This window comes from Vigna umbellata, chromosome 5 (genome assembly GCF_029865625.1).
Source record: "Vigna umbellata cultivar VRB3 chromosome 5, Vumbellata_1.0, whole genome shotgun sequence".
Lineage (NCBI taxonomy): Eukaryota > Viridiplantae > Streptophyta > Magnoliopsida > Fabales > Fabaceae > Vigna > Vigna umbellata.
Window position 1 is genome coordinate 71013754 of NC_142169.1, and position 15787 is coordinate 71029540.

At 37.7% G+C, this 15787-nt stretch overlaps 2 protein-coding genes across 2 annotated transcripts; one reads left to right on the top strand and one right to left on the bottom strand.

The window, feature by feature from the left end:
• Positions 1-1864: 1864 nt before the first annotated feature.
• Positions 1865-5375, bottom strand: ABCF4 (general control non-repressible 4). Its single transcript, XM_047320301.2, has 2 exons — positions 5217-5375; positions 1865-4327 (listed from the first exon to the last, which is right to left on the bottom strand). Exon 2 carries the CDS (start codon positions 4316-4318, stop codon positions 2138-2140), a length of 2181 nt encoding a protein of 726 aa, XP_047176257.1. The 5' UTR covers positions 4319-4327; positions 5217-5375; the 3' UTR covers positions 1865-2137.
• A 5001-nt stretch (positions 5376-10376) lies between these two features.
• On the top strand, positions 10377-12041 carry LOC124843545 (mitogen-activated protein kinase kinase kinase NPK1-like). Its single transcript, XM_047320314.2, has one exon. It carries the CDS (start codon positions 10757-10759, stop codon positions 11804-11806), a length of 1050 nt encoding a protein of 349 aa, XP_047176270.1. The 5' UTR covers positions 10377-10756; the 3' UTR covers positions 11807-12041.
• The last annotated feature ends 3746 nt before the right edge of the window (positions 12042-15787 follow it).

Here is a 15787-nt window from a genome sequence, read left to right on the forward strand (position 1 = left end):
AACTAGGGACATGGCCGAGTCTGACAACTACGAGAAAGTTTCAAAAGTCGACGAGAGATTTGACGATTAAATAGCCTATGCTCCTTACACTCACGCGCCGAATCTCATTCTCCTCACCCTCAGATGTGCCATCTTTCCATTCCCTTCCCTAGTTCCTAGTAATGATCCTTTACAGAACACCTTTTTTTTCTTAGTTACATAAAATTTCCCTATTTAAAGGATTCGATTACTAGGTTTAATTTTAGTCATTAAATTATTAAACTTTTTTTTGTTTTAGTTTTCTTTTCAAACTTTATTTTACCTAGGTCCTTCTCTTTTTGAAACTAATGGATTTAGTCCTCGAGATCAAGTTGTTAGTATTTTTTTTATGACAAGTCTCCGACTTGTTTAAGACATCTGTACAGTTAAAATTATCATGTGAAAAATAAATTAGTTGAAACAGTAATGTAATTGCTAAAATTAGTTTTTTAATTGGATTTAGGAAATTTTATAAAGATTGTAAAAGGCCATTTTAAATGATTTTATACATACACTAATGGAGCATAATGTTCTAAATGGTAAAACAGTTAAATTTGTGAAGAACAATGAAGATAATAACTGTCTGTAAAAGAAAGTGTGATTTTTTAATTATGGTAAACAAGGTTGAAGACAGTCATACGTTTAGGATTAAGATACTTGTTGGCCGTCATAAAAGTTAAAAGGTATTTGGTAACAAATATGTAAGTGTAGACTGAATTACACAAATATTAATTGACAAATTTATACAATATTGGCATAATACCTTAGAGGATTGGCAAAACAAAGGAACTTGCAATGGACTGTATGGTGGGAGATGGACAACGTCAATTTTTTTACTATATGACTATGTTTCTTAATTTCTTAGAGTTAAGGTTGGAACATTTAAGATTAAGGTGATCAATCCCAATCGACTTTGACACCAAGATTTGAGTGTTTTTACATATGTTTAGAAGTTTGTAAGAGGAGTTATTGACTGGTTGCATGTCCTTCATTTGAGTTGAGAGTTGTCATCTAAAGATATTTTATGGTGATAAATTATTAGTTGTAATGGGTAGAAATTCTACTAACCAATACTCTTAACTAGCTTTTTGTTGTTGAAAAGGAAGCAAAGAAATGTTGAGGTGATTTATGACATTATTATTGACCGGTATTCGAGACATTAAAAATCTTAGTTGGATATTTATTTCGTATCAAAGTAGTTACAATGTAATTAGTTTGTAATAAAAATTAAAAACCATCAATAAAACCAATGCATTCTTTTACTTACCGTTCAATTTCTACGTCTCCAAAATAAAACCTATGCCTTTAATAACAACAATCATTCTCAACATTCACAAACTTTTGATGCTAATTGTGAAGACGACTCACTGCACAATTCCAAACCAATGATCATCCATATAGAGCCAAATCATCTGCTATTAGATTTCATCACCTACAACATTGATTTGCAAATTAAATTACTAACTACTTACATAATTCAACTTGAATCAATAAAAAACCCTACGTGTCCAAACCCTTATGTCTAATCCCACCTTCCATTTCCAAAAAACTAAAATAAACTTACATATCTTTCTCAATACAAACTCTAGAAATTACAGTTTTTCCTCTCCACTAATGTAAGTAGAATATAAAATGATTTGTTGGGTATAAGAGTGCAACCTGCCTTAAAATTAGTATCACTCCTCAGAGTTTTATTTTCTTTCAGCATATAAGTGGATACGTTTGATTAAGTTGAAGATCACCGAGCCTCGGTTTATATTTTTGCTTCCTTGTGGGTTATATTAATGTCCGTCGGTTGATACGTATTGCACCTCAAAATATCGAACCATTAAAGATAACAGGAAAATTTTTGAAAACAATGAATGTTTATTTAGTCATAACAGATTGAATTACACGTCGCTATATCATGAACTTTTGTAACCCAAGACCCACGAGTTTCACCAACAGCATTAATAGCATTCATCGCAACCTAAAATTACACTCAGTTGCTAAATACATGAAAAGGGAGACAAAATCCGGCCTCAGCAGGAGGAACGTCGTCTTTATCAGAAAAATATAGGAAGACAACAATATAAAAATATGGGGTCATAAAAATAAACTGTTTTAATAATAAGCAAGTTCAGTCATCAACTTCAGCTTTAATCTCTCTCATCAAATCCTCCTTGTAATCCTCAAATGTTCCGGGGAAAGTTTTGACAGTCCCATCCTCGACAACCCAAATTTGACTCCTTTCTTCATCATCACACACACGTGATATCAATCTTGAATCATGACTGACAAGAACAACTCCACCAGTGAATTCATCCAGTGCATCTGCCAATGCATCAATACTTTGCATGTCCAGATGATTGGTTGGTTCATCTAACAATAAAATGTGTGGTTTTGACATGGAAATAGAAGTGAAGACAACTCGAGCTTTCTGCCCTCCTGATAGTTTGGCAATAGGAGTAAGATGGTTATGACTTGGTAACCCAAACTTACCAAGTTTTGCACGAACAGCCTCCTGCTTGCTAAGTCCCTCCTGATCAGGATGGAGACGCAGAAGATACTGCACAGCTGTTTCATCCATTGTTAGAAGGTCCACAAAGTGTTGGGAGTATCTTCCTATCCTCAACTTCTGACTTCTTCGTACTTCACCCTCAGAAGCAACCAAATCACCAGCTAGAAGATTCAACAACGTGGATTTTCCAGCTCCATTAGGCCCAACAATGGCAACACGAGTCCCCATATCAATGCCAACATCAACATTTGATAGCCTAAAATCCTCTCGGTTTGGGTAGCTAAAGCTGACCTCAATGAGCTGTAAAAGTGGGGGTGTAAGCTCAGTGGGTTCAGGAAAGTGGAATTCCACACTGTAATCCCTCCACTTCTGTGGAACCTCCGATGGGGCATCATCCTCATCAACCTTCCCCTTGCCTTTGCTTTTAGATGCTTCCTTAGCTGCTGCAAACTTAGCTCGATCCTTAACCTTTTCTTGCTGGGCTCGGTTTCCACTCCTTTTAGCTGCTTTCAACTGCTTGTCATAAATCTCATACTTCTTATTCATCTCTTTACGACGCTGTTCATATCCACTCTCAAAATCATCAAAATTGCCACGATAGAAATGAAGTTTCAAATCATGGAGATGAATAATCTCAGTACATACTGTATTGAGAAAATCTCTATCATGTGAGACAACTACCAAAGTTTTCTTCCAACGGCACAAATACTCTTCCAACCAGAGAACAGCCCTCAGGTCGAGATGATTCGTGGGTTCATCAAGTAATAATAGCGTTGGTTGAACAAAAAGTGCTCGAGCTAAAGAAATTCTCATTCTCCAGCCACCACTGAAGGATTTTGTAGGGCGGCCTTGCATATTCTTTGTAAAACCTAAACCGGCTAATATCTTTGATGCCTGAGCTTCAGCAGCATCAGATCCCATCAACTGCAGTTTTTCATATAGCTCTGCTAGCTTTTCTCCTGTATCATCTTCTACATCATCATCTTTGTCAACACTTTCTTCAGCAGAAGCTGCATTCTGAAGAGAGGCAACCTCTTGCCGAATTTTAACTAGTTCTTCATTAGCTGAAACAACGGCTTCAAGAGCTGTCTTGTCATCACCAACTACCTCCTGCTCAACCAGAAGGACATCAATATTCTTAGGTACTGGTATCTTCCTCCAGGCAAGAAGTTTCAGCAGTGTGGACTTGCCCATTCCATTGGGTCCAACCAAACCATACCTCTTTCCATGAGATATCTTCACTGATGCATTCTTCAAAAGTTCTTTACCACGAGCAGAAACAGAGAAATTTTCTATTGTTATATCTTTCACATTAGCGTCAGCATCATCGTCTCCATCAAGCACCGAAGCTCGGCTTCCAATAACCACAGTGAATGCATCATGATCATCCTTAAGAGCCTCCCTCTTTGCCTGCTCAGCAGCATGTGCTGCTAAAAGATCCTTCTTTTCACGCTTTTTCAACTCTTTATCAGCAATAGGCACATCAAGTGGCTTTAAATCAGGCCTTTGTTGCTGACTTCCACGTTTGGATGCATTATTTTTCTCCTCCTCCTGTTCTAGGAGATCATCATCTTCATCATCAGAAGGCGGAAGATCAATACCATCGGTGTATGCAGAAGCTTTTGGAGCAGATTTTGGCTTCGGCTTACTGGAGGTAGAAGAGACCTTTTTGGGTTTGTCAGGCTTTTCATCCATACTGGCCAGCATAGCAGAGACAGAAAATTTTTCCTTCTTGGGAGCATCTTTAGTTGTCTTGGTCTTCGCAGATGGGCCAGCATCCTCTGGCTTTTTCCTTCCCATTGTAGAAGACTGAAACAAGCAGAAAACATCTTAATTTAAGTCAACTAACCATACATCGTTACTGCTATGCCCTTTCCCAAATAAAAAACTGTTAACTGAGTTAGTCAATAGTAAATGCGAACATATATGTTAAAATGACCTTAATATAGGCTCTGCACATAAAATTTAAAATGTCATATTTCAATCTATTTCTCTAACGAGTACTTTCTTGAATACAGATTACAAGATATTCCATCGATAGTTCTAAATCTATTTCTCTAACGAGCAACATGAGTTAATTAGACACGTCGTGTTTCATCTTTTTAAATTACAATTCGTTCTATTAGACGCAAGAATTGTCTATATCTACACATCCATTTTGGGCAACCAGTTGTCAAAGTATAAAGGAACCAGGAAGTGATAAAATCATTACATGGGGTGTGATCTGAAGAGTAGAAATGAGGAGAAGGAAGCTAAATTGAAGGCATGCAAAATTAAAATTACAGAATTGATGTAAAAATAAAGGTTTCATGAATAAAGAAAGAAATCCAATATATTATATACAAAGGTGCAGGAAAGCACTAAAGAAGTAGCAAGAAAACAAGAAACAAGGGTGGCGAATAGAAATGCAATCACATAATTAGTGGGATCACCGATATGACCACCAATCTATCTATCTATCTAAATATCTTGATTTCTTGAACCGATGAAAATTAAATAAAGGAAAGAGGATGGGTCAGACGAAAACGGGGAGGGCGGTGCAGCAGATTGCAGCAGATCACGGAAGAATAGAACGGTAAATGACGGAAGTGGTAAAATGGGCAAAACAATTGTAATCGAAAAAAATGGAAGGAATAGATGAAACTGAGAAGGGAGAAGGACAAGACAGAATACGGAAAGCATCGGAAAACCTTCGAACCTGATTCAGAGGCGGCGGAGGCGGCGGAGGAGGCGGCGGCGATCAAGTTGGGCACAGTCGAGTGGAGTTAGGGTTTCAGTCCAACCTACGGTTTTCTTTCACCCTTATCTTCTTTTACAACTATATACCCTTTGTTAAACCACCCCTTCTTTTAAACACCGCCTTCGAAAACAGTTCATTGTATTAATCAAATCATATTTACAATTTTCAAAAGGAAAACGATAGTTAGACAACAAATTTTGACAACATTTGGACACAGGACGCGTGTCTAAATGTTACTGGTGCACGTGGAATTTTTTTTTAAAATCGAAGAATGATGTGGCAATGGCAGAATTGGGGCGGATTCAAATTTTTAGGGTTGTTTCGAAAATTTCAGATTCAAATGTTTTGAGAGAGAGAAAACGGAGAACATTTGATGGAGCACCTTCTCTCCTTCTTTCCTTCGAACCAGCCACCACAGCTCTCGCCAGATACGCCAAGCCAGTAGACGTTGCCGTTTTCGCTCCATCCAGTGCCGCCGGTGTCCGTCGTCTTCCACCCAGCCACGCAGTTCGGTTTGCGGGTCGCCGCATTGCCGGTGTTGGCAGACGAACCGAAGACGACATCGTCTTCCCTCCGGCCAACCAACCAAGTTTGCGTTTTGAGTATCGATTCCTCCCACCCGCTTCCTTCCCTGTGTCGGACCCTTGCGGTGGTCGCCGGACTGCCGTCGGAGCGTCGCCGGACCAAAAATAGTCCCACTTGGTCCGTTCCCTTCCCTTGATGATATTTTATGGACTTGCAAATCTCTTTTGCCAGTAAACCAACTTCCTTAAATTCTACTGATTCATTGGATGGTAGAAATACATAAATTTGTTGCAATATATGCTGTCTTTTTGGACGAAGAGTTCTCTGCCTGATTTCTAATGTCGCCGGCAGTTCCCAGGAGTTTCCAAGGCCGCCACTGGCCGCAGCGTCAGATCTTGCTCCCACTCTGCTGTTGATGGTGATTTGGGAATGAGTTGTGTCGTTTCTGTATTTCTTGCAGGTTTGGTATGGTTCACGGTGGTCGGAGGTGAACGTTGAGGGTGGAGAGGATAATGATGAAGGGTGTTGAGATGGGGAATTTGGAGTGAAAAGGAAGTGTGGTTGATGGGTGGAGTTGAACTGGAAATTGAATTGGATGTTGACGAGTGAAAGGGAAATGCTGAGATTAGGAGGGTGGGTGTTTAGATTTTCAAGTTTTGATGTTGGGGAGATGAAGTGGAAGTTGGGTGGAAGGATGGTGATTGAAGATTGTGTGGTGGCCGTGAGTTTAGGATGTTGAAGATGGTGTGAAGGATGATGAATTCCAGTAGTCGTGGGTGTATTTGGGTTGTTGGGAATGGATGAAGAAAGGTGGCCGTGAGGTGTGTTGGTAGTGTTGATGGGGCACGGGTATTGGAGATGGAGAAGAAAGGGGTGAAGATTCATGAGCTGCTGGAGGTTGGCCTGCAACCATTAAATTGGTAGAAGGAATGTGAGTGTCGGCAGCTCTGATGGGTGGAATGTGAGTGTCGGTAGCTGTGGTTGGAGGGTTGCAGAAATTATTGGGTTGGTGAAGTGGGGAAAGGTAGAACTGGGGAATTCGTCCAGACGCTTGTTGTCCAGCAGAGGACGCTCGTCCACATTCGTCCAGCAGAGAAGCACGTTCGTCCCGAAAGTGGAGGCTCGTCCCAAAATTGGACGCTCGTCCCGAAATTGGACGCTCGTCCAGAAAGAACCCGTGACTCAATTATTGGAGCTTCTCTTTTAAAACCAGATCCAGAATTCACGGGAAGCAGATTTGGACGGAGAGGAGACCAGGGGAGACGCTGCAGCAGCTGCTCCAAGGGCTTCCATGGTGGAAAATCACCAATTTCCACCATCCAATCCATCATTTCTCTTTTCTATGATGTATATGTGTAGCTAAAACTCCATTTCACTGGGGTTGAGAGTAAATTTCTGAACTTCTATGTAATTTTTCTATTAATGCATGAACTTGTTTGAATTATGTGTGTCAACACTTAATTTCGTCCGGATTGACAAATAAATTTAGTTTATTGCATTTTCCCATAAAAAGACAAAAATAAAAATAAAATAATATATATGTAAAAAGAAAAAAAACAAATATAAAAATAAAAATAAAAATAAAAAAAAAACAGAGCGCTCGTCCTTGGAGATGAACCTTGGTATTGACCATTTTCATCCACGTTCGGTCATTTTCATCCACGTTCGGTCTTGATGTTTGTTTTTAGTGTACATTCGTTCTCTATTGAGCGCTCGTTCTCTATGGACGTTCGTTCTCTAATGAGCGTTCGTTAATCATTCAATTGCTCTCATCATTACTGCCGCTCGTCCAAGACACTCCCCTTATACTGTTCGTCCTCATCGTTCTCCACTGCCGCTCGTCCAGATTTTCCCATTTCCACAATCTTCCAAAATCTTCGAAGGGTCCACTTTTACCTTCCCCAGTTCTACCTTTCCCCACTTCACCAACCCAATAATTTCTGCAACCCTCCAACCACAGCTACCGACACTCACATTCCACCAATCAGAGCTGCCGACACTCACATTCCTTCTACCAATTTAATGGTTGCAGGCCAACCTCCAGCAGCTCATGAATCTTCACCCCTTTCTTCTCCATCTCCAATACCCGTGCCCCATCAACACTACCAACACACCTCACGGCCACCTTTCTTCATCCATTCCCAACAACCCAAATACACCCACGACTACTGGAATTCATCATCCTTCACACCATCTTCAACATCCTAAACTCACGGCCACCACACAATCTTCAATCACCATCCTTCCACCCAACTTCCACTTCATCTCCCCAACATCAAAACTTGAAAATCTAAACACCCACCCTCCTAATCTCAGCATTTCCCTTTCACTCGTCAACATCCAATTCAATTTCCAGTTCAACTCCACCCATCAACCACACTTCCTTTTCACTCCAAATTCCCCATCTCAACACCCTTCATCATTATCCTCTCCACCCTCAACGTTCACCTCCGACCACCGTGAACCATACCAAACCTGCAAGAAATACAGAAACGACACAACTCATTCCCAAATCACCATCAACAGCAGAGTGGGAGCAAGATCTGACGCTGCGGCCAGTGGCGGCCTTGGAAACTCCTGGGAACTGCCGGCGACATTAGAAATCAGGCAGAGAACTCTTCGTCCAAAAAGACAGCATATATTGCAACAAATTTATGTATTTCTACCATCCAATGAATCAGTAGAATTTAAGGAAGTTGGTTTACTGGCAAAAGAGATTTGCAAGTCCATAAAATATCATCAAGGGAAGGGAACGGACCAAGTGGGACTATTTTTGGTCCGGCGACGCTCCGACGGCAGTCCGGCGACCACCGCAAGGGTCCGACACAGGGAAGGAAGCGGGTGGGAGGAATCGATACTCAAAACGCAAACTTGGTTGGTTGGCCGGAGGGAAGACGATGTCGTCTTCGGTTCGTCTGCCAACACCGGCAATGCGGCGACCCGCAAACCGAACTGCGTGGCTGGGTGGAAGACGACGGACACCGGCGGCACTGGATGGAGCGAAAACGGCAACGTCTACTGGCTTGGCGTATCTGGCGAGAGCTGTGGTGGCTGGTTCGAAGGAAAGAAGGAGAGAAGGTGCTCCATCAAATGTTCTCCGTTTTCTCTCTCTCAAAACATTTGAATCTGAAATTTTCGAAACAACCCTAAAAATTTGAATCTGCCCCAATTCTGCCATTGCCACATCATTCTTCGATTTTAAAAAAAAATTCCACGTGCACCAGTAACATTTAGACACGCGTCCTGTGTCCAAATGTTGTCAAAATTTGTTGTCTAAGTATCGTTTTCCTTTTCAAAAACGTAAATGGATCTTTGTCTGTGCCTTTTACTGTTGTAAGAAATAGAAAATCAAAATAATCCAACCATTTAATAATTTTTAGGAACAATTTTAAGAAACCTTTTACCAATAAAATTTTTTTAAACAATTTATCAAAAATTATAATTTAAACATTTTTCTCATTCCATTTTCTATCTTTTATATTTCAAATTTGACCCTTCTAATATCAATGGACAATTCTAGTATATGACAAAATATAGTATAAGATATGGGCTAAGTTAGTATTTTCTTCTAAACCTTTCTGTGGACAAGATAAAAATATAGTTTTTATAATAACTTCTTTTCGTATAAGATATATGTTTTTCTTTTTCAATATCAAGATACTTTCATAGGTTTCGTATTAGATATATGGTATATTTCGTTAAATTTCGATTCAATGCAATTATTCTAACTTTATTAAAATATTTTCTTGTATCGTTTTCAATTGTATAATATGGTACTCGATTATAAAACAACAATGGATTTATCACATTATAGGTAGCAAATACGACAATAACAGATAAATGTGATTTTTGTGTTTTTTAAATACTTTTTTTTGAAAGATTTTATCAAAAAAAATTCACTTAATTAATTAAATTGTCAACCTCCCGTGTTCATACCAAATCACCCTCCTAATCTCCCTCCACCTCAAAGCACCCCCTAGCACTATAATGTGTTTGAAAACAATATTCCAATAAAAATAAAAAGTAGCATCCTTTTTCTTATTCATCTACATTTTAATTGATTTTAATGGATTAAAAATACAGTAGATTGTAAAGTTTAAAATCTTAATGTTTGCATCTACTGTTTTTGTGATATATTTATCGTTTAATTAAAATAAAGTGATATATTGTACTTAAATGTATTTTCTGAAAGAAACAATTTCAAATAATTTTTAGAAGTAACATTATAAGACTTTAGAATGTAAGTATTTCATATAAGTTCATAATTTGGTTACAACAGCGAAATTATACAAAATCCAACACCAACTGTACATTACACGTGGAAATCTTGAACCATGTGTGGCGATAAATGAAGCGAGAAAGTCAAAGATCCTTGTTTTCTTAATTTGAGAAATTGCTAAATAGGAACATCTCCATTTGAATGGTACATTTGTAATGAATTTATGTATTATGGTGTCCTTTGCAAGAAGATAGAATGCAAGTTAATACAAAATACATTGTTATCTGTATATTACTTTTTTTTTATCATCATATGGAAACGAACAAACAGACAGAGGTGCAAAAATTAAGGAGAGCCAACCGTTAACCGGAAACGGGCGAAAACGGTGGGTTTTATAAGTTAGAGTTTATTGGTTTGGTTTCTCTGTGCGGGCGTGAGTCCCTGGTCGTATATTCAACAATCTCAACTGCAAATTCAACTTCTTCCAAAGCTTTGATTTTTTTGAGCATTCTCACTCACTGCAAACAAAGGAAGGGGTTCCCTCTAGAGGGCGGTTTTCCGATTTCTCGGAAACCGCTCTACCTTATCAACAACTTTGAAATCACTTGAAAGAAAGAAGAAGCAATGCTTCCCGGGGTGAAGAAGAACATATAATAATGCATTGCATGCTTTAACTTTTCGTCTGCCCACGGAATGTGCATGTGCATAGGTTTTTGGATTGAATTTTTGTAAATAATACTTGAAGAAGGTGGCGATGGCGGTAACTAGAAGAAGAGACGGTATGCGTGGCGTCCACCAGTGGGCGTGGCCTAAACCCAATAAATGGGTGAAGGGGAAACTGGTTGGATGTGGATCTTTCGGCACTGTGCATTTGGCGATGAACAAATCAACGGGTGCCCTTTTTGTTGTAAAATCATCACATTCGAGGGCTGGACGTGAGGCTTTGGATGAAGAGGTAAAAATCCTGAAAATATTTAATTCTTCACCGTACATTGTCCAATGTTTAGGGACAGAGGAGGAGGAGCAGGGCAAGGTGAATGTTTTTATGGAGTATATGTCAGGAGGTAGTTTGGCAGACGTGGCTCACAAATTCGGTGGGTCATTGGATGAAGAGGTGGTTCGTGTGTATACCAGGGAAATTCTTCACGGCCTGAACCATCTTCACCTTCATGGTATTGTACACTGCGATCTCAAGTGCAAGAACGTGCTTTTGGACCCACATGGCAACGTGAAGCTGGCAGATTTTGGATGTGCCAGAAGGGCAAATGAGTTGGGAAAGTCATTTGGTGGGACCCCTCTGTGGATGGCTCCTGAAGTGCTGAGGAACGAGTCTGTTGATTTGTCTGCAGATATATGGTCCTTGGGATGCACAGTTATTGAGATGGCTACTGGCAGTCCTCCTTGGGCTCATCAGGTTTCAAATCACGTCAGTGATGTGCTCTGGATTGCCCATGGTGATGCTATTCCTCAGTTTCCACCCCATTTCTCCAAGGAGGGTTTGGATTTCTTGAGCATGTGCTTGCAGAGAGATCCCCGTAAGAGGTCTACGCCTCAGCAGTTACTTTCTCATCCCTTTGTTACATCAACACCACCTTCTCAACATCAACAACAAAAACAACATGCTTCCTCTCCGGCAAGCGTCTTGGAGGTTCACGATTTCAGGGACTCTTGTGATGTACATGATTTCTCTCTCACAAACACACTTGCATCTTACACTGATTACTCCAAAGGAATAGCTGTGTGTAAAGCAGAAGACAGTGCCTTGGGCTCATCGGGGAATTGGATTACAGTTAGATCAGGCTGAAACATTGATCATATATAGAATTGTTAATGTAGATAGACAATTTCAAATGTACAGCATTGTGTAGGAAACGAATAGGATCTCAACTTTCTATGGCTTTTCCTCTGCATTCTCAAATAACTTTTGTAACCCATGGCTTACTGTTGCGTAGCCACAGATTTCTTATGAAAGCTATCTCTCGTGGCATAAATAATGTAAGGTTCCTACATGGTGCATGTCATTTTTGATATTAAACCAAAATTTCTTTGTGATTAATCAACCCAGTCCTACTTCTAGTCTTCTAAAAATGCCATCTTTTTTCAAAAAATTAACGTACTGCAGACCTCTTGCATGTAAATTCATATTTTGAAGGTATCTGGGATCTGAAAGCAATTTCCTGTTGAAAGAACTCTTAAGAGAATGCTGACAAAGAATACCAGAGAACTCGAACTGATGGCAGCTACAACTTATAATTCCCTCAGCGTTGGTGTGGTGTCTCACAAGAAAACCATCTTCAATTGGAAACGATGCATAATGTTCTTGGAGCTTTGAAAAGGCAAAAGGAATCAGGATTGTGGCAGCGTGAACATTTTGGAGATTTTGCTGCATGGATTGTTGTTCTCCAGTTTGATCTTTAAAATCCACAGCAATGGCTAGTTGATTGTGCCAACGAAAACAACGAGTCATCAACATTATCTTATTCGCGTGATTTAATGTGATTAGTTTACATAAAATTGTTTCTATTTAGTCTTCAACGTGGCTGAACATAAGTAGTTGAGGTATGTAAAAACACGAGGAAACAAAGCAGAGAAAAAAAGTGGCATGAATTGAGAAAGAACATTTATTTTGGAAAAAGTTTTTTTAACAACTTTCCTTTTTTTCCAACCACTGTTTTTACGTATGCAAATTAATAAAACAGTGATAGATAATTTATTCTCAAAAAATTATTAAACAAAGTTTTTAATATATCAAGGTAGATTTATTTTATATCATTTATTCTTATATTATATTTTTATAATATTTTATTTATACAGATAAAGACTACATTAAAAATAATTAATTATATAGGTTAAATATGTTTTTACTCCCAAAACTATGAAGCGATTTTGGGTTTAGTTTCTCTTTTAAACTAAGGTACATTTTAGTTCTCCTTCTTAAGGAAATTTTGATTTTAGTCCTCAAAACCCAACGGCGTTAAAAAAAGGTCGAGGTGACTCACTGTGAAATTGTACGATTTTTTTTTTCTGACATTGAGTTTTTCTCAGCTTTTCTCTCTCCCTCTCCTTCTCCCTCGTCACCTTCCATTGAGTGAGTCTTTTTCACTGTCACCTCTTTTTCTTCAATTTCTCTTTCTCTCTCGTTTCTCCAAACCCATTTCAATTCTCACTCTCATGGGTTGTTACCTCTCTGACCAGTCCATAATCGCCACCTGCGACCCTCACTTTAAGAAGCACAAACCTCTCGCTGCCAAACCAATCCGCCACTTCAACTACGCCGAAATCTCCCCCGCCGCTTGCTGATGATCCCTGCCATGAAACTCATAATCTCGATGGAGCTCAAAGTGGTAATTCTTGCCTGTTTCTTTATGGGATGAAGGGATTGTTGATGAAAACGTTGGATGAACAAACAATCTATGTTGATCCTCTAACCCTGCAGGCTGTGGCTGGTTTCATGTGTCAAGTTTTGGAGAGGGAACCAGTGAGTATCGTGAGGTCAACCATTAGGGTTCTATTTGAGGTTCAGAAGGGGTTTTATTTAAGGACGGTGAGGAGTGAGTTGTGAGCACAGAAAGATATTGCTTTAAGAAGTTAGAGAGAGAACTAGGTAGTGGAGAACGAGGAGTGCATAGTGAGTTGGTATGTGGTATTGGATTTGAACTGTGAGTGCAGGGAGAGGATAGCCAGGTTATTAGTTATTCTGTTAAACTCCAGCGGGTTCTTTGATGCAGGGGAAATGTGTCTTCTTTGTGTTTGTGAGGGAGTGTGTTGGTTGTGGTGTGATTTGGTCCAATTTTCTGCATTGATGAAAAGTTTAGATGTGAATCATGATGCATGCACAAAAGTATTTTTATAATACCTCTACAAATCATCCAGTATGGTTAAACAATTTAAGAATTCGTACTGATGGCATTTTTTGTACTTTTTTATGCATGGTTATTCATAAAAACAAGTGCGAAAAACTGAAAAAAGAAAAAAGAACTATTTTTTGTATTGGAGTTTGGATTTGATTTCAAAAATCAATCTAATCCAAAACAAACTTATAAATATGCTGATATTTTTATTTATAAATTTATGAGATTACTTATATTTACATTTATTTTATAAAAGTATATAAACGTAATTATCATTTTTCGAGTTGTGAATTTAATAATATAGATTTTAAAAGTTATACAACTATTAGCTTTATAATGACTTGCAGATTAGATACTTCTTGTTTTTAATTTTTTTATATTAATTACATATCTTAGTAATTTTTTAAATATATACTTCAAAGAAAAATTAAAGTAAGGCTGAAATTTAAAAATGATCCAATGCCAAATGCTTTTAATTCGAGTCCATTGAATTGGATTTAAATTTTAAAACAAACTATTTTCATGGTGAATTAATGATTGATTAGGTCTAATGAATTTTCTTTTCCAAACTGATTTAATCTAATATTAAATATCCTCAGTTTATGATTGGCTACGTTAATTTTGGTAAAAATCAATTAACATAGTCTGTTTCTGATTAGTAGTGTTTGGTAAAAATTTTACTAAAGTAATTAATGAATTTTATTTGCAAACCAGCTGTTATTGATTAAAATTTTAATAGTTTGTAATTTTTTATTTGCATAATTAAATATTTTTTCTATCCTAAAATGATTGTAATAATCCCAAAAGTTGATGCACGTCAGAAAAGAAAAAGTGATAGACTGCAGGATGAGATGTATTACTATATTAATTAACCTAACAACCTTTTCGTCTTATTCATATTTAAATTGCAAGAGAAGTAACAACCCATGAGAGTGAGAATTGGAATGAGTTTGGAGGAATGAAAGAGAAAGAGAAATTGAAGAGAGAGAGAGGTGATAGTGGAAAAGACTGATTCAATGGAAGAAGACGAGGGACAGGGAGAGAGAAAAGCTGAGAAAGACTAACTCAATGTCAGAAAAAAAAAGTCATACAATTTCACCGTTAGCCACCTCGACCTTTTTTTAACGCCGTTGGGTTTGGAGGACTAAAATCAAAGTTTCATTAAGAAGGAGGACTAAAATGTACCTTAATTTGAAAGAGGAACTAAACCCAAAATCGCTTGATAGTTTAGGGACTAAAAATATCTTTAACCCTGTCACTTTCAACCAACATAAATTTATAATTTAACCAGTGGAATATTTTCATCTCAATACTCCTTTTTCAATATGAGAAATAAATGCCATACATCATAAACAAGATGATAAAGATAAATAAACAGAAAACTGAGTTATTTTTGTATACACGGGAAAAGAAAAAAACAAAGAAACAATCAATTGTAAAAGATACATTTTATTACGTTTATATAATAACATATAGTTATTATTACGGATTGAACAGTTTTTAATGACACTGTAGTTTCATATTTATGTGTGTATGTTTTTTTATTGGTGTACATGTGCGCATGTTACGACGTTTAAAGCAGTTAGTTCTTAATATAAGCAGTTGATTTGTTATAAGCCATTAATAAATATAATAAAGCTTTCTTAAATGATCTTTGAAACGTGGCTACTTCCTTCTCAATTATCGATACTAGTATTAGGTCCCCTCTCTATTTAAAATTAAATTAAAAAGTTTCCACCAATCAATTTTTTTATATTTAAGCTAATTTAAAAGTGTTGTAATGTAAATGACTAAACTATCCTTAAACAGGGAAGAGTCTAATCGAATATATGTTGATTTATCAAACTAATATAACACATTATATTTATTACTTATTACATTTATGGTTTAATAATGTATTTGACTGATTTAATGGTCGAAGTATGTTTTCTATG

Excerpts from the sequence above, each read along its gene's own strand:
- ABCF4 (XM_047320301.2), bottom strand. The coding sequence starts at position 4,318 with ATGGGAAGGAAAAAGCCAGAGGATGCTGGCCCATCTGCGAAGACCAAG.
- LOC124843545 (XM_047320314.2), top strand. The coding sequence starts at position 10,757 with ATGGCGGTAACTAGAAGAAGAGACGGTATGCGTGGCGTCCACCAGTGG.